Raw genomic sequence first — 23162 nt, forward strand, 5'->3', positions numbered from 1 at the left:
AATAGTGAATAAGCCGAATGAACAAACATTGACATATAATTCTATATATTGAATCCCTTTAATAAAATTTGAGGGAAACAATAATCATAGCCTTATTAAGTTCATTCACACTATTTTACTTCACAGCAACGAATGGGGGAATTCATCTCCTCCAGCTAGAAATTGGTACAACATTCCGTATATGCATATACCAAGTGAGAAACACAAAACAATACATGGCGTGGGGTGATGACTGTCAAATATGTTTGATATTCATTGTTGTATAATTTATGTCGTTAATTTTCACTTCTAATATTTTTCATTTGTCAAACTGCGGGTTTTATACAGATGAAGTATACCTGTACGGTAGGAGTTTGGTTCATTTAGAAACTCGTATATATAGTGACCTGCAATTTTTCACTTCTATATAATTTAGTGTATTGATAATCGACACACCATTGGGATATTTTCAGACGTAAGAAACTGGTATGCGTATTTGCATCAGAAATTTTAAACAAAATCGTAAAGAGTTCCTCGAAATTCAGAGCCCCGGCTGTGTTTCTTGTGGTAGTGTTTTAGATTGGTTAAAAAAGTTTACTGCCAAATCTATTTTCATTTATTAGAAAGATGAAGAAAAACATTTACAGACGTTATTCTTGATTTCGAAGGAGATTTTAACCAATTGCCAAAAAAAAAAAAAAAAACCAAAACACGTTGAGATCAATAAAATATCAACAGAACATGTAAGATAAAAAAGAAATATTTTTAAAAACTTTTATTTAGATGTCATCTATGTATCGTAATGCATCTTTTGTCAAGGTCTTTGTAATTCTATCATGTCTATAAAGGGTTGTCAAAGTTGTTGACGCATCTGCTCAAGTTTCGATAAAGGTCATGTAGGTCGATGTCTGTAAATGTTCTCTAAATATTAATTGCTAAGAAGTCAACTCAATAATCTCCTTTATCAGTAAAATACGAAATTTTGAAATTATACGGAGACGTTCTTTTAATCATGAAAAAGCTACTGTTAAGTTTCGTAAAATTCAACAAGGTTCGAGAAAGTTATTGATGTCTGGAGATAACAAAGCAAACGACGACAGAATGAAGAATCGCTATGTTTCACTTCTACGACATGCAACGAGTGCTAGAAAAAAACCGGAAGGAAAGTTTATGCAGGTTATTTGTACGACGTATTCATAATTAAATGAAAAAAGTTTTCCGTGTAAAATAATTTGGAGTAAAACAATACAACAGCTAAAAGTATAATTACGAGTAGTATACACTGTACAAAAATGCTTGACCATCTGTTTCGTTTACTACAAGCAAAGATTTCAAGTCGCTGTTATAGTTGATTGCCCACGGAACACCACACAGATCTGTTTCTGACAGGAGTATTTTATGTTTTGTGCCATCAGATGATATTATTATTACATTTTGTGATTCGCCTCCGACGACAAAAAGATTTCCATGTTCGTCTACTGTAATACATCTGATTTTTTTTATAACCGTTTCGTCTGTAAAAGTCCATAGTAAATCTCCGTTTTTGTTTTGACACACTACTGTATCTTTATATTGATTTTTATAATAAATCTTATCCTTAAATGAAGATACATATGAAGATACTACATTACTGCCAATTATATTTGTCTTGGTATCCTCTAGCCCGACCTCCAGCAAATGTCCTTCATCAGATGCAATAATAAAACTGCCTTTAATGTAAGTTAAACCATGGGAAGGTAAATCTGTATGAATGCTTCTGAATGCTTTTCCCGATTTTAGATTTACAAGTTTTATATTCTCCTCCTCAGATGATACGACCGCAACAGTTTTATTGTCGACACATGCAACATCATAAATCTTAGGCATTATGTTTTTAATTTTTTTTTCAAATTTCCCATCAGGTGCAAACAATTTCAAGTACGAAGGATGATAGTTTGACACAACCATTTTGCCGCAAGGTAAAATACAACAACTTGACACATTATTAGATAAAGTTTTGATTTTCGTTTTTAATTTCAGCGTTATATGCTCAACTGAATCTTTAGGTTCCAGACTTACGATCAACTGAGCTTGTCCCTCTTTTTTTCTGTGTAAAGCTAGGTCACATAGTTGGATATCTACGATCGGTTTACCGAACATAGTTATTTCGTTACTGATATTTTGAAGTAAAGAGTTCATCTTGTATGACACTACGGTGAGACCTAAACTAGAACCTTCAGTCCAACACTGCATGTCGTTTTCTGTTTTATTCAATTTGGTTTCTAATAGTTTGATACCTAAAAATGTTTGCATGTTTGTTGCATATTTCTTTATGTTTTCTACATCTTCTATGCACTCGTCTATTTCTTTTTGGGTTTTCTTCAGAGATGCAATGAAGCTCTGTATTTGTTGGGTAGAATTTTCTACAGCTTTATTTAATTCAACAATGAAATGGTCTTGTATTTTATCAAGGTGTTGATTTATCTGGCGTCTAATCGCTGATATCTCGGACTGTAGTTTTTGTTTTGAATCTGATAGTGAAGATATATTCTTTTGTCTGTCCTCGAGGATAAGTTTGAGATTTTCCTTCATTTCTTGGAATGAAGACTCGATTTCTGTAAAGGCTACAGATGTTTTAGCATTTTGAATGACATCTTCAATAGGGACTAAAACTTTACATTCAACGTGGTTTTCAGAAATGACGCATTTTCTACAGAGCATGGCATTGTGCTCCTTGCAAAACAATTGGTACTTCTCATCGTGTTCACCACAATGCAGATTAATGTTTGCGATAAATGATGGTAACTTATGATATTCGTCAAGAGGAACAGTCTTGTGGTTTCGTGATGCCTTTGACAAGCTGTGATGTTCTATACAGTCTTGGCATAGTCCTTCATCGCAATCTGAGCACCACAAAACGGATGGCTTATAAATGTGTCTTGAATGACAAATACCACAATGATCAAAAGAGGAAGCCATGACCTGTAAAATCAATTTATATATTATCCCAAAGAATGACATGTATCAAAATTTTAGACTGAAAATAAAAACTAAGACTGTAACAATGAATTATCATTATATGACATATAAGTACTGTCGCATTTGTTATCCATCGGTATATTTCTTTTATGTACTGTAATCAAAGAAATCAAATATCATCTTGATAACGAAATGCTATTAAAATGTATATAAACTCATCATAGATACCAGGATTAAAATTTATATATACGCCAGACGCGCGTTTCGTCTACAAAAGACTCATCAGTGACGCTCGAAACAAAAAATGTTTAAAGGCCAAATAAAGTACGAAGTTGATGAGCATTGAACACCAAAAATTCCTAAAAGTTTTGCCAAATACAGATAATGTAATCTATTCCTGAGGTAGAACAGCCTTAGTAATTCAAAAATTCAAAGTTTTGTGGTATCGACCCAGTGGTTGTAAATAAACTCATCATAGATACCACTGCTGGTGGAGATTTATTTCCCCGAGGGTATCACCAGCACAGTAGTCAGCTCTTCTGTGTTGACTTGAGTTATTATTCATATGTTCATAATTATAAATTAACTGTTAACAAAACTTTGAAATTTTGAAAAACTGAGGATTTTCTACCTCAGGAATAGAATACCTTAGCTTACGTCATGCACACCCAATCTCTAGCTCAAATATTCTAAGATTAATTAATTAAAATTGAGCCAAACTGACTGCTAAAAAAGCATTATTATTTCACTATTTCTCTTTTATTAACGAATGAACAAAAAAAAAAATCACATCTCGTAGCATATTTCCCTTTACAACTCAGCGCTTATATCTGTTGAATTTCTTGTTGGAGGTTAACATTTTAATGCCGAAACCTTAAATTTATATTCCTATGTAATCTATATATATATATATATGGAAAAGTGATATTGACAAATATAATAGACCGATGCATATCTATTTGGATTTGTTGTGGTGTTGTGTTTCATTAACGGATTTTTTTATTCATATTAATCATTTGTTAATTCAAATTTTAGAGTAAAGAATAAATTAAGACTATGTTGCAGATGTTTTTAATTCTTGTACTGTACTGGTAAAAGGTCAAACAGTGCCCAGTTTTATTCATCTGCTCATGAGTATGTCAAATAGACAATTCACCGTGAAGGTTAATGACCCCTTCTGTGGCCATGTAAACTACTAAATTTTAACTTTTAAAACTGCAATAGTGTCAAAACAGCAAAGATTATGGATAATATGGATGAGCCATTTGTACATATACCAAGGAGAAACTTCGTGCAAACAATTAATATTTATTAGATTGCATTTATAAGAAAAAGGGGATTTTATTGCAAATAAAACCAAGTTTTTGTTTAGAAAATCCACAGACGTTAATACAGAGATTTTTGTAATAAAATTTTCAAACATAGATTACTCGCTTGATTTTCTATGATGTGCTTGTGTTTATTGTTTACAAAAAGTCCTAAACAACCTTTTAATTAAAAAAAAAACTTAAGCTGAGTCATTAAAGCCATGCACAAAAAGTCAGGCTTGAAAGTGTACTTGAATTGGTCCATATCTAGATTTGTTTTGATTTATATCTAAATTTATGAACTTTTTTAAAAAGAAATAATTGATAGCACTGCATGCAATAATCCTATCAAGCATCGAAATGACAAATATGAAAGTACGAGGGGAAATGCAGTGCATTTTCTATAAAATTTCCATATGTTTATCATTTAACATAAGGGTACATAATCCCTAAATATTTTTTGCTTGAAACTTACTTTGCCGTTACAATTTTTAAAGGGAAGTAATCTGTAATCTTCGAGTAAATACTTGGGGTCTACAGTAAGTTACAATAGTCTGTTGTCTAATTTTTAGTTTCTGCCTATAAAACGATTAATTTTGTAAACAATAGCTCTTATACATACCTTATCGGGTTTTCAAATTTAACAAATTCAATTATCTGTAAACGGAAGTAAATAATACGTCATTTTTCTCTTATCACGTGATATAGCCACAGGTAAGATAACTTTAAAACTAAACCAATGACGCATTTAAAAGACCAATCTATATATAGCTCATTATTTTAATTTTCTATTTCATTGAAAAAGGTAACTCTTAACAGATAATTTAAACAACAAAAAAGAGGACGGCATGTGCCTTTAATTAGTTATGCTAGTTGAAGTGTAATATTTCTTATTTTTTGTACATAAATTAGGCCGTTAGTTTTTCCCGTTTTAAAAGACAGTTCGATGTTGTATCCCTCATACTATTACTATATGTTATGTTAAATAAGGATGTATGTGAAGTTAGCAACCGGTTCGTTATTCGATATTCAAAATTTAGTTAAAATCATCAATAAAAAAGAAATACTTAATAACATTAAAGCATGATTTTCATAGTTAAGAGGACTGATAAGATACGTAGAAAATCGTTTCATGACCTCTTCTAACTGCCGTAAATTCTCGTTGTTCTCGGATATAAACCCTTTTCCAACTGGCATATTTGTCTTTATATGTAATATAAATTTTGGCAATAAAAGAACTTCGAAGGTGTACTTTTATATAATATTATAAGTAAAACCGATCACTAGAAACATTTTGGAATATAAATAGAAATATTTATGGAAAGCCCAAAAGAGAAATATATAGTGAAAATCTATCTGAGACCGCTTAAATGATGGCGAGACATAAGTCACGTTTGTATCTACCTATTATCTAAATATCTGCATAATATTAGAAAGATTGAGAGATCAAGGGGCTCTCACCAGTGCCCTGTGCCCTTTGTCCTGAAATTTTGACAATTTTTAGCTGAAAAGTGACAATCAAAGCCCTCCGTAGATATCGAAGATGACATTATTTTCGGAAATCCTTTTGATACAACCTTTATATATACAGAGACTATGATTTACATGGACTTTATGGACTTTGAAAGACCAAGTGGGTTTCACCCTCATTTAAGCGGTCTCAGGTAGGTTTTCACTATATAATTTGAATATCCAACTGGCAATTTTGGCGCTCCATAAACATGGAAGACAGGCAGTGTACCAAAATTCCCTATAGTCACGTTTGCAGGTTTGCATCTACCTATTATCTAAATGTCTGCATGATATTAGAAAGATTGAGAGATCATGGGGCTCTTATTTTCGGACATCCTTTTGATACAACCTTCATACATGTTATATATACAGAGCCTATGATTTACTTGAATTTTATGGACTTTGAAAGACCAGGTGGGTTTCATCCTCATTTAAGCGGTCTCAGGTAGATTTTCACTATATATTTCTGTTTTTAGGCTTTCCATATATATTTCTATTTATAGTTCTATATGTTTCTAGAGTGATCGGTTTTTGTTTTTGTTTGAAGAGATATTAGATATAAAATAAAACATGTTTGGTGTCGTTTTATTGATAAAAACCTATATATCATAAAGACAAATATTAATATGCATTGCTAAGGATTTATATTCGAGGACTGCAACGAGAGTTTAAGACAACTTGATGCGGTCATAAGACAATTTCCTATAATGTATCTTTTCTCTCCTTTCAACTATAAAAATCATGCTTTTAATGTTATCAAATATTATATTTTTTTATGATTTTGAAATAAATTTGAATATCCAACCGGCTGCTGATATTGAATATCGAATAACGAATAACGAACCGGCTGCTAATTTCACATCCATTAACCCAGTCAACAGACTAACAGTGGGCCAACGTTGGCAAATTGTCGGCTCGTTGGTCAACCGTTGGTGTTGGCTGCACAACCTTGGCCCAACGTTGGCAAATTGTCGGTCCGTTGGTAGCAAGTTTATGTTGGCTGCACAACATTGGCCCAACGTTGGTAAATTGTCGGTACATTGGTCGTACACTCGTGTTGGCAGCACAACATTGGCCCTACGTTGGTCTGTTGTTGTAAATCCATATTATTATCTCATGCTGGTAATAACAAATCGGGAAAATGTTGGCATTATGTTAGTAGCAACATAGGGCCGATATGAAATTTTGTTAATAAAAATTGATTATGAAATATTTTACGCTTTATTTCTCTTGGGAGGCGGATAATTTTGATTGTTGTATGCTTTATGAAAAGTTAATGTTATACCGAAAGTGTTTATCAACTGAAATTACATTTACATGCTTACAACTCTATGTTGGGCCAATGCTGGCCCAACGTTGATCATATATTATACTTTATATATAAGCCAGGTAAAATTTATCGACTCGAATATTATTATTGTAATAAAAAAAATGTATATGGTAAACATAGATTGCCTGGTTAAAAGTTTAAATTTATTGCAATTATTATATATAATAACTTTATTCATTAAACTTTGTGAAACATAATAATTTAGCAATTATATGCAGAGTGATATTTGATACAGCCAGTCTGTTAATCAAGCACATTCTGATAAGGTTGACCATATGTTCGACAAATTTCAAAGATAGTTGCTATGGTAATTAAGTGTATAAGAAATCTGAATGTAATGGGATGGTCACTTTTGTGGTTATTTCCTGTTGTGTATTTGTAATAAAGCAGTAAAACGAAGAAAACAATAGAGAAAATAATATCATCTGAAGTTCAAAGAGAAAGAAAGTCATTAACATGTAAGTTGTAACTTTAAAAAATCTAAATACGATTAAGAATGACAAATACAATATTATTTTATAATCTGAGGGATGTTGTTAAAAATTGAAACATTATATTAATTTCTATCATTTTATAATGTTTATCTTAAAGTTTATACGTTTCGGGCGAAATATTTTCTAGATTTTAAATCATTTCAATCCTATTAATCATAATGAAATATTTGCCAATGAACATTAGTATCTTCAAACAAAATATTTCGTAATCTTATTTACAAATATTATCTAAATTCATTGCAAGAATATGTTGCTATTTGTATATATTTATACGGACTTGGCTGAATTTAGTTTTTTGTCCTAAAAGGGGGGGGGGGATGCGGTAAAAAACTATACTACACAGACGGATATTTATAAAAGAAAAAAGACTATAAATTAGTGTCTGAATTACTTGAAGTAGCTTTTCTTTTTAATATAAAATTTTACATTTTAATATAAATTTATAGGTCAGGTATTTCAGTACAACAAGACAAAGTAAATCGTAGTGCAAAAGGAAAAAAAGAGAACTAGGAATAACAAGAATTATTGACAACATCCTAGCTAGAAAATGCATGGGAATGGAGATGGAAAAAAAAGCATTCTACCATTTGATAGCCCAGAATGAATAACTTTTAGAAAGTAAGTCAACATAATAGCCATCATTTATGCTACATCGGATTCCAATTTCACAGATATATACGCATAACATGTTTAATACTACCGTTAATGCTAGTGTATTAAGATTTGACTTTGTATTTTTTTTCAACTAGTTTTATTTATTTACTTAGAACATTTTTTGACAAAGTTTTCTGTAACCATTTCTACACTCAATTGTCCTGCTTAACCTACCTAGCTTGGTGAAGTCTAACCATTATGGTAAACAGCATGCAATATGCTTTTTGCCTTGGCTTGTATAGGCTAGGGAAAATATTAAAAAAAAGAGTATTTTTTCTAACTATTGTACAAAAATTTAAAGTGCCAGGACACCAGAAACAATGTATTTTATTTTTTATTATTTTTTTTAGGAGGATTTAATATATTCAAAATATACATACATTGAGTACTCATTTATTCATTACTTTATTACAGAGTCAGTGAAATAACTTATATGAAGATATGCTAAACTGGATAAAGGATTTAACATAAGACGGAGCCAGAAATAGTGACAAAAGAAAGTGTAGCAGAAAACAAAGGGAAAACTCTTGTGAATAAAAACCATGTTGGAATACAGAACTAGAAAAATAGCTGTATGAAATGAATTATCAATGCCTTCATACAGCGCTTTGATATTTCTACATAAACTGTAATGATATTTTTAATGCAAACGAGAAAAATGAATTATCATGAATAGACTTTATAATTTCATTCTAGATCTGATTGAGCAACGTATAGATACAAAGATTTTTTTTAAACTTTGCTGTTTGTCTAGCTAATAATAAATTATATTTAATCATACTTTTGTATTTACCTTATTTAAGAAAATTGGGTAACATGGATATGTTGATTGCATTCATTAAAATTTATAAAATTCAGAAGTACAATTCCTGGAGAGACTGATTGGTTGTTGGTTACTGAAACGTCCATTGGCAAATATTTCATGCATGTTCAGGAAGATGGAGAGAAAGTGGCAAAATACAAAATTTTCGGGTAGTATGTAAGACACAGCATGGTATAGTGGATATGGAAAAGCAATAATTGCAACACTTAAAAAAGTAATAGTTTCGCTATTTTGAACTGATATAAGAACCAGGAGTTATTGCAGTTGTTGCCTGGAAGGGATTTTTGTATCCTTCATTTGGAAAAAAGGTTTATAGATTGAACCAACAGAGTTCCAACGTTTGCTAACAGTTTGTATGCCTATGTTGGCCTAACGTTTGTTCAACATCAGCACGTACATTTTGTATTATTCCATCATTGGACCAACGTTGGGCCAATGTATTGTATAAAACCTTACAACGTTGTGCCAACGTTTAGCCATCACGTTGGGCCAACATAGGGCCACTTTGCACTTATACATTGGGCCAACGTTTATAAATAACGTTGGGCCAATGCATGTAGATACGTTGGGCCAACGTTGTGCCAACGTACCAATGATGTCTGGGAATCATTTTGTTAATTAAGGACAAAAAAAAAAAATAGAAATCAATTGAACTTAGCGACAATATTTTTGATTTTTTTTTATGTAAAAACAATAGTTGAGTTTGGGGTAATATGAGAAGTTATCATTTGTTTTTGGATTTGAACTATCTTTAAATAACTGCAAACACTTTAAGATAGTTACTCTTTTAGTCTTGATCTTTTTATCCTTTTGTGCATCGTCCCGATCTGGTGAGCCAAGCTATTTTCAATTGCAGTTATTACTAATGTGATGCTGTCACAGCACTGTCGTATGTTAGGGGGAGGATTCTGCAATCACAAATATGATTACCCCTGCCTCATTCTGTATGTGCCTTTCCTAAGTAAAGAGTATGTAGTTCATAGGTTTTCGTTGGTTGGTGTCTGTCATATTTGTTTAATATTTATTGTATGTCATATAAGACAAGGCAGTTGGGTTTTTTCCCATCTGAAATGTTTGAAGTTTGTCCTGCAGGTGTCTTTTTAAACTAGTTATATGCTACGAATTGTGGTCACTAAGTTCGAATCTATTCATCCTAACAAATCGTAATTGCACGTAACATTGCTAGTTAAGGTGGTTAATATTTTTTATTTCACCCGTTGAAGAAAAAAAAGACATATTTGACCCGTTGAAGAAAAAAAAACATGTGGATTTTATGATAACGATAAAAAAAAAAATGAAAATATGCATTTTTTATTGTACAAAAAGATCAAAGATTGTTCGTTGATTTTCTAGATTACCCCTTTTCAGATTTTTTTCTTCCGATCTGGATCATTTTAGTAGTGTGAAGAAAAATGTAAAAGATAAACAACTTTCTCTAATTCTTCGTCAATTTATCCCTTTCTGCACCCATTGTATATAAAAAGGAGAAGGTTCACGAAGGGCTAAAATTGGCCCTGATTTTTTTTATGTTTTTTAAATTGGGGCAAAAAATTACAAATGTCGCATAGAAATACTTGTGATAATACTACTAAGACAAAAATATTTTTCTGGCACTTTCCTTTACTATTTATGGAGCAATGACCCCTTAAATGAGCATAATTTGTATTAAAAGGTCAATTTTGGTACTTTTTGTGCATAATTTTAATTGTTTTTTTGGAATAATTAACCTTGGCCTCCATCTGCGATCCAAAAAGTTTTTACATTGATGAAATCTATATCAAAATTGGAATCTTTTGGTTACAACACATTCTGGATCGTAGGTGGCGGCCAAGGTGTTTCAAAAGCTTTTAGGTCTGAAAAATGCACAAAATCTTCATATTTTGACATAATGTCCAAAATGGGCTTACTTTGGCGAATATCATGTAATCTTTTGAAAAGAACTGATACATTTAGCATTTATACTTTTGAAATAGACCCATTTACGAACCAAATTGAGACCTTTTTGGTGTTTTATGATAAAGTTGATATTTTAGGCCATTTTGTGCCATTAGTGAACCTTGTCCTTTAATCAACGTGTGGTTCTTTCGATCTCAGTTTTTCATTGGTTAAAATCCTATTATGACGTCGAATTTTCTTGTTTTACTCCAAATTTCCATTTGTGACGGCATGAAAAAAGGCGACCATGCCTGATGACGTCACATAGAAAGAACACATCTTTTTGCAGATCTGTCGCAAAGAAGAAATAATTTTGCCTGCGTATTGTTTGAAAATTATTAGAGAAACAGATTCAACCACCAAATCTCGTGTAATACGATATTTATCCACTCTCGACAGTTAAATTTCAAATATTCAAAACGCTCGGCGAATCTGTATTTCTCTAATTCTTCGTCAATTTATCCCTTTCTGCACCCATTGTATAAAAATATTTAATCAACGTGTCAGGGATGGGGTAATCGTAATTTGTATTCGTAATCGATTGTAATTGATTACATTTTTCACAGTAATCGACAGTAATCTGTAATTGAAGACATTTTCGATTACATGTAATCGTAATTTAATCGATTACAGCAAAAATTATGATGTAATCATCGATGACTTTTCGATTACATTTCGATTACTTTAGTTAAATAGTATGTATGCAATATTCATCACTTTGAAGTACAAATGAAATAGAATGTACTGAACTGCCTTATTTTTATTAGTTGTCTCAAGTTGCATTATGTTCAACCAAATCCCCTACCAAAATTAACTTTATATATATCTAGCTTTTGAAACAAATGGATTCATGTGCTTGTCAATAATCAAGACCTTTTATATTAAAATAAGAAAATAGATTTGAAATAAGATATGTGTCTTAAGTTAAGTTCTGTACTACACTAATAAGTAGTAAGGAAATAAGTTTATTTCAATTAAAATTCCTCAAATCATAATTTTCAATCAGAGTTGGAATTTAAGTTTAGAATTGATAAACAGTTGATTTCTTATAACGTTATGATATACTTGTATATAAAGATTGAGAAAGTACACAAAATTCTGTTCACAATTAACTTATGCTTATGCATTGAATTCTTTTCAGAAATAGATGCATGACTTTCTCTTTGACACTATTAATATACATTGTTTATAATTTGATAAGAGAATAAACAAAATCTTAAAAAACTTCATGTCTTTACTAATCAGATGATCAATCTCTTCTAATTAAAATTATTATCAATAAGATACAGACTTTGTTTTTATTTCCATTACTGTATGCTTATGTCTAGTTAAGAGGGAGATTTGCATTATTTTATAAATTGTACTCCATTGGCAGGAAGACACCGTTGTATAACCTGTAATTAGGGTGTTTATTCAAATAAAAGGATTAAATTATGCATCTAATTATAAATTTTCATCTTTAAAATTAGACGAACAAAATAATTCTTCTTTTTTTTATATTTTTTTCAGAGAAAACTTATAAACTTTAATCTTTAGAATTAGCTGAACAAAATAATTCTTCTTCTTTTTATATTTGTTTCAGAGAAAACTTTCAACAGAGTAATTTACTACATGTATGCTAAAATGTACCTGTTTTCAATGAGTAAAAACAATAAAACTAACTCCAGTCAGTGTGAAAGCAAATATTTTCAAAAAATCTTTAATACAAATAAGTACTAGATGAAATGCGATGTCATCTCTCATTCATGTTGAAAGTAAAAATTTTAAGATTTAAATTTTTTTTTTCTGATCCTCAGTAACGTTAGAGATTCCATCGATAAAACAAATGTCAACTTATAATTTGGAAACAATACTTTAAATGCTGTTTTTGGTAAAGTTCTATACTTTAACTACACAAATGTTGAGAAACATAGTTGTGTTTAACTAACTTTATTTTTTTGTTGCAATTTTGAAGCATGTAATTGTCAGTAGTCGAAAAGTAATGTAATTACTTTTGATAAAGTAATCGATTGCAATCGATTACAAACAAAAAACTGAGTAATCGATTGCAATCGATTACAAACAAAAAACTGAGTAATCTATTATTAATCGATTGCACAAAAATCACTCATGTAATCGATTATTAATTATTAATCGATTACATTTGTGAGTAATCGTACCCATCCCTGCAACGTGTGGTCCGTTTGATCTCAGTTCTTCATTAGCTAAAATCCGATTATATCGTCGAATTTTCTTGCTTATCTCTGAATTATCTATAGTATAGGCATGAAAAAAGGCAACCATGCCTGATGAAGTCACATCAAAAGAATAGATCTTTTTGCAGATCATTCAAAAAGGGGGAATAAGTTTGCCTGCGTATTGTTTGAAAATCATTAGAGAAACAAACTCCACATCCAAAAGTCGTGTCATACGATATTTATCCACTCTCGACAGTTAAATTTTGAATATTTACCTGTCTCGAGAGGATAAATATCGTATCACACTCGATGCAGTGATATAATCTATATTTATCGATTGTATGCTTCGTTATAAATTATCACTCAATAATTAAAGCTTTTCTAGAAATCGATTAACAAACCGATCAAAAAAGATCAGTCTATTGGCATATGTTTTGATAAAATGACAATAATAAAACAATTACTTTATGACCAGGCTTACAACTAAAGAAACCTTTTAAAAGTAAGATCTACAAAACAGGCCTGGAAACATAGGATACCATCAATAGAAGTGAATTAATTACATAGTAGCATTAGTAGGCATAAGAAAACATATTCGTTTTAACTTAAAAGTATATTGCGTTCTAAGATTAAACTCAAAACTACGTTTTTTTGGATGTAACGTTTTTATAGTCATTCATTTTATTAATATACTTTTGATCTTTTGAAGACAAAAAGATTATCAAATCAAAAAACAATTATAAATCGTTTGTGTCGTATTTTTATCTAGAATTGCGTTCAAAATATGATTTTAACTTGTTTAATTTGTACGGATAATGATAAATGGAGGTCGGTCTATTTCAAAAGATATCCACCTCACGCGTAAGGTACGCTAACATTGCTAACGCAGACATCTATTTTCAATTTTATAAACATTTGTTTTTTGTTTCTTGGAAAACACAACAAAAATTACGATTTTTTGGGTTTCAAATAAAAACAACATTTTAATACCTCTGTTCAAGAGTAAAAAAGCGATTGACTGAAAACAAATCCAGGTAATAAACTAAAATTGAAGAAGACACATCAACTATAACAGAAAAACAACGGAACAACAGAAACACTGAAGTGCAACAAAAACAAACACCAATGCTTAATATATAGAAACAAACTATGTGATAACAATTGCCATATTCCTGATTTTGTACAGGACATACACAAAAATGGTGAGTTGAACCCACTACTTATATGGCAGTGATAAACATAAGCTAATATGAAAATGTTTTGTAACAGGAATACCATATAAGAATTAATGCAAAACCAATCAGAACAGAGAAATACTAGTACATAAATAAATAATATTATAGTACATTTCGAATGTAAACCTCAGAATGACAACGAACACCTTAAATTAATTACACAAATACAACATAATAGAATTATGAACTGTGCGTCACACAAATGAACAAACACAGAAAAAGTGACGTCACTGGTAAAGGAGTAGGTTCACTAAGACCCCTTTTTGGCCCCAATATATAGCAGTTTTACAAGATTGGAAAAATGTAACCTTTTAGCTATTTACTGGAAAGTTGAATGTTCTGCTACATAAATATGGGCTGTTTTTGACAATACAATACACTTATATCGGGTACTAGCATAATTAAGTCATGCAAAATTACTGAAATATTCACAATTTTAGCATTTTAGTTAAATTTTAGGCGGTTTCCGTCCTAAATGAAAGTGGCCGCATTCGTGTTCATTCATAATATTGCAATGTAACTTGTATTTGATGATATTACATAACATTTATAAAGGTTGAGGATGAACACAGATGCGGCCACTTTCAATTTTGACAAAAACCATCTGAAAAGTGACGTTTTTTGGCATATTTGATAGATTTTTCATATTTAAGCTTGAATCGGAGCATTTTTAATGACTTAATCAGTTAAAATCTTTCACATAAGTTAATTGAATCAATTGAAATAGACACTTAAGTGTTTAAAAAATGTCCAAAATCTTTCGTTAGATGAACCTGAAATTTGAGGCCAAAATCGGCCCTTACCGGACCTACTCCTTTCTTATCAAAGATATGATAGCTCTAAGGTCGAATAAGACGCATAAAAGGTAACTTGAATTCCTATGGAAGCAGCCCACACCAACACAGTCTGTTCTGTCCAATTGTTGCTTCCAATATATTTTCTCTTTCAAAACTGACAATAATAACATAATAAAAAGCTTTTCTGAGAGCAGACTGGTACGACCGCAGAGGTTGGTTGCTTACAAACGGACACTATTTAGCAAAAGAGCAAGAGCTTTACTCCCTGTCGGAAAAGGTCCTGGGGTGTCAATTTGTATACCAATTTAACCCTTGGGATCCAAATAAAGAAATTATAAGAAATTATAGGACCAACACCAATACAACAAAATGCTTAGGTACTTTAAACAAATATATTTGACTGTTGTTTAATGAAAACACGATTTGAACAGAAAATATAGTAAATGGGAGCAATACATAAAATTTTAGTTTTATTTTCTACTGAACTTGTACAATCATACACATGGCAGAAAATTTTGACGAATTATCGGAAGGGGTGTACACGTAAACAGTTGCAATCCTTTTCCGTCCATCGTCCTTGATCTGTTTTACAAAAATCTTCTCCACAGAAAGCTTTTCTGCTGAATTTATAGTATGTCTAAGTATGAAGTGATTGTGCACCTTGATCAAACAAAATGTGGATTAAATTAAACCGAATTTTCAGACTGTAATTTTGGTTAAGTACAAGAAAATTATAGCAAGTAAAGAAAAGTAGTAGCATGGCGAAAATTGATGAAACAATTGGTGTTTCTTTACCGTTACATTGATACTTAGCTATATTTGACTAGAGGACCGGTGTAAGCTTTTGACATCATTTTTCAAAAATGATATTCATTTTCTGGGATCCGTCGTCGTTAAAAAAAAAAAATAATTCATCAAGAAACTTTTGGGCAACATTGAACCAAATTGGTCACACTCATACTAGGGGTATCTAGTAGGAAAAAAAGGAATGTGTGTATTCTTTACTCACGCACGTCTTAAAAAGACAACAACTGAGGCTTAAAAAAAGATAAGGTTAAAAAAGCATGCATTGTATATTATCTTGGAAATAAACAGTTAAATAAAGACAGATCTGGCAGGAACAGAAATGTTACGAAAGTCAGTTTGTTATTGACTTTGAAGATCGCCAATCTTTCTTTTTTTAACATTTGTTTGCAACTTAAGCCATTTCCATTGAACATTTCAAAATCTTGATATAGCAAAAAATGTAGTAGTACAAGATCTTAAAATTGGACAACATGATCGAAATAGCCATTGATATTGACTTAAAATGATATTGGATTTCAGTATTAGCGTTACTACGTTGGGTTACTAATGATTATGTAGAGACAATTAACGCATCAATGTTATGATATAGTTTTAGATGAATTTGCGATCAAAACACCCAATGCTCATTAAATTAAAACAATCTGCTTAATCTTAACACAGGATTTTTCAGCACTCCATAGTAAAATATAATTTTATTGGTGCCAGCGTCTTCTAATAACATAACATAAACATGGACTCGACTTAGTTATACTCAAGTGCATTAAAAAAGAAAAATTATCTCAATGTCTCTATCATATAACATCGATACTCAATTCCGAATAGTTTATTTATCCAAAACCTGTATGATATAAGTATGATTTTGATCATAAATAGGTATAAAACCACTAATTTATAGCACCTTTGCTTTTTATGTTAAATTCTGCAATTTCAAGCATTAATGGCTACTTTGTCTTAAGGTCAAATAAATTTGCAGTTATTTCAATTCAAAACTGTGACGGCGTGCATAACGCTGGGTCCACAAACGTAACGTCTTCAAGTAGCTAAAATCAATTACGACGTCGGCATTTCCCCCCAGAAAACAAAAGCGTAACAAACACACTGGACACGTAGTTTATCGCATAATTTTAAAAATAAACGTTCAACATATTTCATTTTTTTCGAACAACAAAGTACAGCAAATGCACATTCTGGAAATTCAAAAAATACATTCTAAGAGCAGTGTATTGGAAATAAGAAGCGACTATATCATAAAACCTATTCAGAAAATAGCGTTAAAACGTCATTTCTTTAAACTGTAACCTAATAGCTGGACATTTAAAAAAAATAGGTGTTCAGCCTGGACTATCGATACATTCCTATCTTACAGATTTTTTTAAACCTCTTGTTATGCACATTTTTAATATCGAGTCATTTCAAAATAAGAAAAAAACAAGTACATATTTTTTTCACGCAATCTTCCATTTATTTATATTAATCCTTCCAAATTACTACTTCTTACACATAACGAACAACATTCCAAACTTATCCACAATGGCCGATTTTGATTTTTTTTATGTAAAGTTCGTATGACGTCAAAATCCGAATCCGAAAAAATATATTGTACGAAAATGCAGGAAAATACGTTGAATTTGTACAAATATCAGGTCAAAAACTGTATGTTTTGCTTATTCAATGTTACAATTTAATCAAATTTGTGCCGTTTTCTCCATGTTCGTTTCATGTTTTATAGATTTAATTTTGATAACCTTTTTAATAATGTGGATTTTAAAGACTGGTTCTAATCATTTTATCATAAAAAAACTTCCTATTCAAAATATATGTTTAACACGGTTGAATTAAGCTACTTTATAAGCGCATTTTACAGTGGCCGTCAACTTTGTGCACGCCGTCTGTACCTTCTAGTCTGAACAACAGGTCAAATGTGCCCTCCGATCAAAATTTCATATACTTGATTATTCAAATTAAAATTTTTAACAAATATTCTACAGTGATCCCAAGTTCTCAAGCTTTCATTTGATACAAATACTACCTAAACATTCCACCTATTGACAATAAACCTAGATACAGTTCTGCGTAGGAAGTATAATGTTTAAAATATGTACTACTTTCTTGTCTGTTCTTTCAGACCGGGCCTGAATTAGTGGTTCTATACCTTATAGGGTATCGAGCTAAACAATTCTTAAATACTTATTGGAAAACAATATATGTAATTTAAGGTGTTAAACAGGGTTGATTAAATTAATTCATGAAAGTCAAATACCTTTGTTCAAAACAATAAAAAGGTTGCCAATAAAGTTACTTGTAACTAACTGTATACAAAAATGCTTGACCACCTTTTTCGTTTGCAACAAGCAACGATTTTAAATTACTGTTGTAGTCTATTGCCCACGGAGAACCACGTAAGTCTTTTTCTGACAGGAGAATTTTATGCTTTTCACCGTCAGCTGCTATTGCAATAACTTTGTTTGATCCTTTCATTGCGACAAAACTTATTCCGTGTTCATCCACTGTTATACTTTGAGGACATTTAAGCGTTTTTTCGTCTGTAAATTTCCATAGTACGTTTCCTTTTTTATTGTGACAGACGATCTTATTTGAAGTTTTCTCAATAGAGTAAAGCGTATCATTGCGATATGCAGATACATAAATTGAGCCCACAGCGCTCGGATTGTAATTAGTATGGTTATCTTGGACTCCCTGCATATTAACCCGTTGCAATTTTCCGCTAGTAAGACAAACAATGAAATTGCCTGCAAAGTAAATTAAGCCATGAGAAGGGGAACTCGTATAGATAATTCTAGATTCTTTACCTGAAATAAGACTAACGAGTATTATATTCTTTTTCGAGCTTGAAATAACGGCAACAGTTTCATTGTCGACACATGTAACATCGTGGATATCATACACACGGTTTGTAATTATTTTTTCAACTTTCCCATCCGCTGAACAAATTGTCAAATCAGAAGGATTATAGTTTGAGATAACAAATTTTCCGCAAGGTAAAATACAGCAACCTGATACGTCATTTGCTTCTGTTTTTATTTTTGCTTTTAGCTCTAGTGTCATATGTTCAACTGATCTTTTAGGGTACACATTTACTTTCATCAACTGAGCTTGACCCTCTTTCCTTCTTTTCAATGATAACTTACAAGGGTTAACATCTACAACAGGTTTTCCAAATGTAATGATTTCTTTACTGATATGTTGCAATAAAGTGTTTAACTTGTATGATACCATGACTTGAGACAAACTATCACCATTTACCCATGACAGAATGTTGTTTTCTGTTTGTTTCAAGTTGATTTCTAATTGTTTAAATCCTAAAAATGTTTGCATATCTGTGGCATGTGTCTTTATGCTTTCTATATCTTCTATGCAATCATCGATTTCTTTTTGTTTTTTTGTCACAGACGGAAGGAAGCTCTGTATTTGTTGGATTGAATTTTCGACAGTTTTGTCTATTTCAGCAATACAATTGTCTTGTATCTTATCGAGGTGATTATTTATCTGCTCTCGAATCGCTGAAATCTCGGACTCCAGTTTCTTTTTCGAAGCAGATAGTGATGATATATTCATTTGTCTGTCTTCCAGAATAAGTCTGAGGTTTTCTTTCAGTTCTTGAAGAGAAGAATCGATTTCTGTTAACTTTACAGATGTTTTAGCATTTTGAATGATATCTTCAAGTGGTGAAATTTCTTTACATTCCCTGTGCTTCTCCGAAATAACACATTTTCTACACAACACTTCGTTATGGTCCTTGCAAAACAATAAGTACTTCTCGTCGTGTTCATCGCATTGCAGATTAATGTTTGCAATAAAGGCTGGCAACTTATGATATTCGTCAATAGAAACAGTCTTGTGGTTTCGCGATGACTTTGACAAGCTGTGTTGTTCTATACAGTCTTGGCATAGTCCTTCATCGCAGTCTTGTCACCAAACCACTGAGAGCTTCAACACATGTCTTGAAGTACAAACACCACACCGATCAAAAGAGTTAGCCATGACCTGTAAAAACAATCTTCACATTATGATAAAGAATCACACATGTTTAAATTTTGCGTGTATATAAAACACTAATTTTCATCTTTACAATAATTTATAATAACATTAAAAATCAGTACTGCAACATTATATTTTCCATCATTATATTTCCATAATATTTTGTTGTCAAATAAATCAAATTTCTCCTGATAACGAAAAATATACAATAATAATATAGTGTATGCTCTTTACTTCGTATTTGATTTGACTTTACGGTTATGAACCTAATATGGAAATTAGAGGATTTGGTATAATTGCCAATAAGACAACTCTCCACCGCTCCCCACTAAACATCAAAAGACATAGAAGTTGACAACAATATGTAAATCTTAATGAGCACAACCCACATAGCATAGCCAGCAACTTCACTGATGATTCTTGTGTAGTTTGGACTTGATACTTACAGAAACAGAAACACTTATCTTACTAACAGAAAATAGCGTATACATATTTATAAACTATCTAATGATGTCAATCCCATATGAACCCTGTTAGATGGCCAAGAACGCTTTCCAATTATTCATTATATAATAAAAAATGAAAGACTTTACTTATGGTCACTGAAGAAATAACGAGATCACGAATAATCACTGAACAGACACACTCTTTGATTATTATGTTTCAGATATATTTAACCTATAAACCTTCTAGTATGATAAAACTAAATAATTTTGATATTTCAAAATAGTTAAAACTTGAATTATTCTTGATATAGTTATTTCAACTTGGACAATTGTAATCATTTATATGTTGAATTAAATGATGATAGCAGAAATATGTAATGTCAGAAGGTTAAATTTATACGATTATTATCTATATATAGCAAAAAGAGATCTTGACAAATAATATAGATCCATGTCTATTGTTGACGACAGCGTTTTGACTACAGATCATCAATTTGGTTTTGTTAGGGAATGTGGTGTCATCCGCGTATACAACGGATTATTTTATTCATATGAAATCAAATTTCAGATTGAATAATAAAGACAAAAGGTTTGCTTGAAAGTAGGTTTGAAACAATTTTGATAGGAAAGCATTATGTTATCTAAAAGTAAATGCCTAGGGTCGACTGATTAACTTTTTGTTACATAGTTCGAATATTATTTTAGGAAAAATTTAACCTTAACTTGTCTATTTTCATGAATTTGTTCAGTGAATTTTATGGGTGCACGCCCCACTGTGCTATCTATGTGCTAAATCAAGCAAAACCAATGAGTAAGTTAGAATATTCTTTTGTTTAACATATATAATGATTAACTTTGGTAGCAATAACTTGCGTACATACCTTGAATTCAATAAAACATTAAAAGAGTAACTAAGTCCATCAAATTTAACAAATTCAATCCCCTGTAAAAGGAAGTAAATAATGCGTCATTTTTTCTCTAATCACATGATATAGCAACAGGTAAGATAATTTTAAAATAAAATCAATAACATATCTTAAAGACAAACAGTTTAACTGATATATCAATGACCACTGGTGTTAAACTGACTACCGTAACTGCAGTTACGGTGATCCCAACATGGCGGAGCCCAAAAAAGTAAAATCGTCATTTTGTAATTTCTCCGTGTACACGCATTGTTTTAAAGAATTACTCAACCGCTAGGTTGATATGTCCGGTACTGTTGTATGTGTGTGTTCTTAATATCATATGTGACCTTTTTACCGAAATAATAGCCATTGGAAATTTACGGAAGATCATCGGGTTTTGTTGTTGTTTATTTTAACGATAACAAATATTTCATTCAATCATTTCCTGATATATAAATACCTAAGTAGCCCAGGTCGCATACTTAGGGGCCCCTGTATTTAAACAGCCTCACTTGACCAGGGAAAATATCAAATGAGTTTATACAAAATGTTTACATACATAATTATATTAAATAACCAATACAATTGATTTTCACACCTGATAAACATCACTGTATAAAATCACTATCGTATATCCGGTTCACTGAACAAACATGTGTTGATTTATACTTGAAATACTTTAAAATTTGATTGCGAAAATAAGTTATAGTTTGAATTGAAGAATTTTGATGTGATTGAACAGAAATTGAAAGTATTCTTTAATATATATATATATATATATATATATATATATATATGGATTATAAAAAAGGATAAAGCACATGTGGTGAGTACAAATGTATTACGAAGCATAATATATGTGGTAATTTACTATTGTAACTAATATGCACGGACATAGATTCAAATAATAGTTACCAAAAAATAGATTGTTTTTCTTTCTGTTATAATAACATATTGTTCACTACTTTATACACACGATACAATAATACTAGTATATATGAAATCAAACACACCTTTCGTTAAGAGCAGTAGAAATAAGTACATCTTCCAATATTTTTTCGATAAAGAGTTTAATTTTCGTTTTGCATATATACTTTATATCCGAGCGTAGCAGAAGAAGTTTTAATTCGTTTTTCATGTGCAGTTTTAGCAAAGCCTGTATAGACTGCACATCTATAATACTAAAATAACGAGGTCCAATTTATCAGCCGTCATCGGGTAAAAACGACAAATCAAAGAATTCAACTTTATGTATAGCTGATATAGGACAATGGTGTAGATTAAAAATTACGCAACTCCAGACCCTTTTGTTTTCCACATAATTGATATTGCCAATAATTAACAAGTTCCGGGTCGAATCCGATACCGATACCAATAGTATATTCACCTGTTACCTATTACAATGTACCTTATCTGTACGTTCCGCATCTGACAGGCGCACCACCAAACGGTGTGTTTGATTTTGCTATATATACGGGTCATAATCACAGGGTTGACACTACTAAATTAAACAAATGTCAAATTGTTCCCTATTGTATGATTGTAGTATTTTAATCAATAAGACTTTCTAAGATAACAATACGAATACTGAAAATCTGGACTTAAAATAAGGCGTATAGGTACAGTTTTCAATTTGTAAGCGGGCATGACGTAAAAATCGAATCAAAGAATTCAACTTTATTGGATAATGCTGTTGATTAAAAAATACTCAATTCCAGGAACTGAATATTACCAATAATTCATAAGTTTCAGGTCGACGGGTTCAAACAGAAAGATTTGAAAGCAGAGAAAACTGTGTATC

At 31.2% G+C, this 23162-nt stretch overlaps 2 protein-coding genes across 2 annotated transcripts; both read right to left on the minus strand.

The window, feature by feature from the left end:
* Positions 1–1245: 1245 nt before the first annotated feature.
* On the minus strand, positions 1246–2937 carry LOC139483408 (uncharacterized). Its single transcript, XM_071267427.1, has one exon. It carries the CDS (start codon positions 2935–2937, stop codon positions 1246–1248), a length of 1692 nt encoding a protein of 563 aa, XP_071123528.1.
* Positions 2938–18303: 15366 nt separating this feature from the next.
* On the minus strand, positions 18304–19584 carry LOC139483409 (uncharacterized). The gene has a single exon (XM_071267428.1). The coding sequence runs from the start codon at positions 19582–19584 to the stop codon at positions 18304–18306; it is 1281 nt and encodes a 426-aa protein (XP_071123529.1).
* Between the last annotated feature and the right edge of the window lie 3578 nt (positions 19585–23162).

The sequence above is a fragment of the Mytilus edulis genome, chromosome 7, assembly GCF_963676685.1.
Source record: "Mytilus edulis chromosome 7, xbMytEdul2.2, whole genome shotgun sequence".
In the NCBI taxonomy this organism is placed as follows: domain Eukaryota; kingdom Metazoa; phylum Mollusca; class Bivalvia; order Mytilida; family Mytilidae; genus Mytilus; species Mytilus edulis.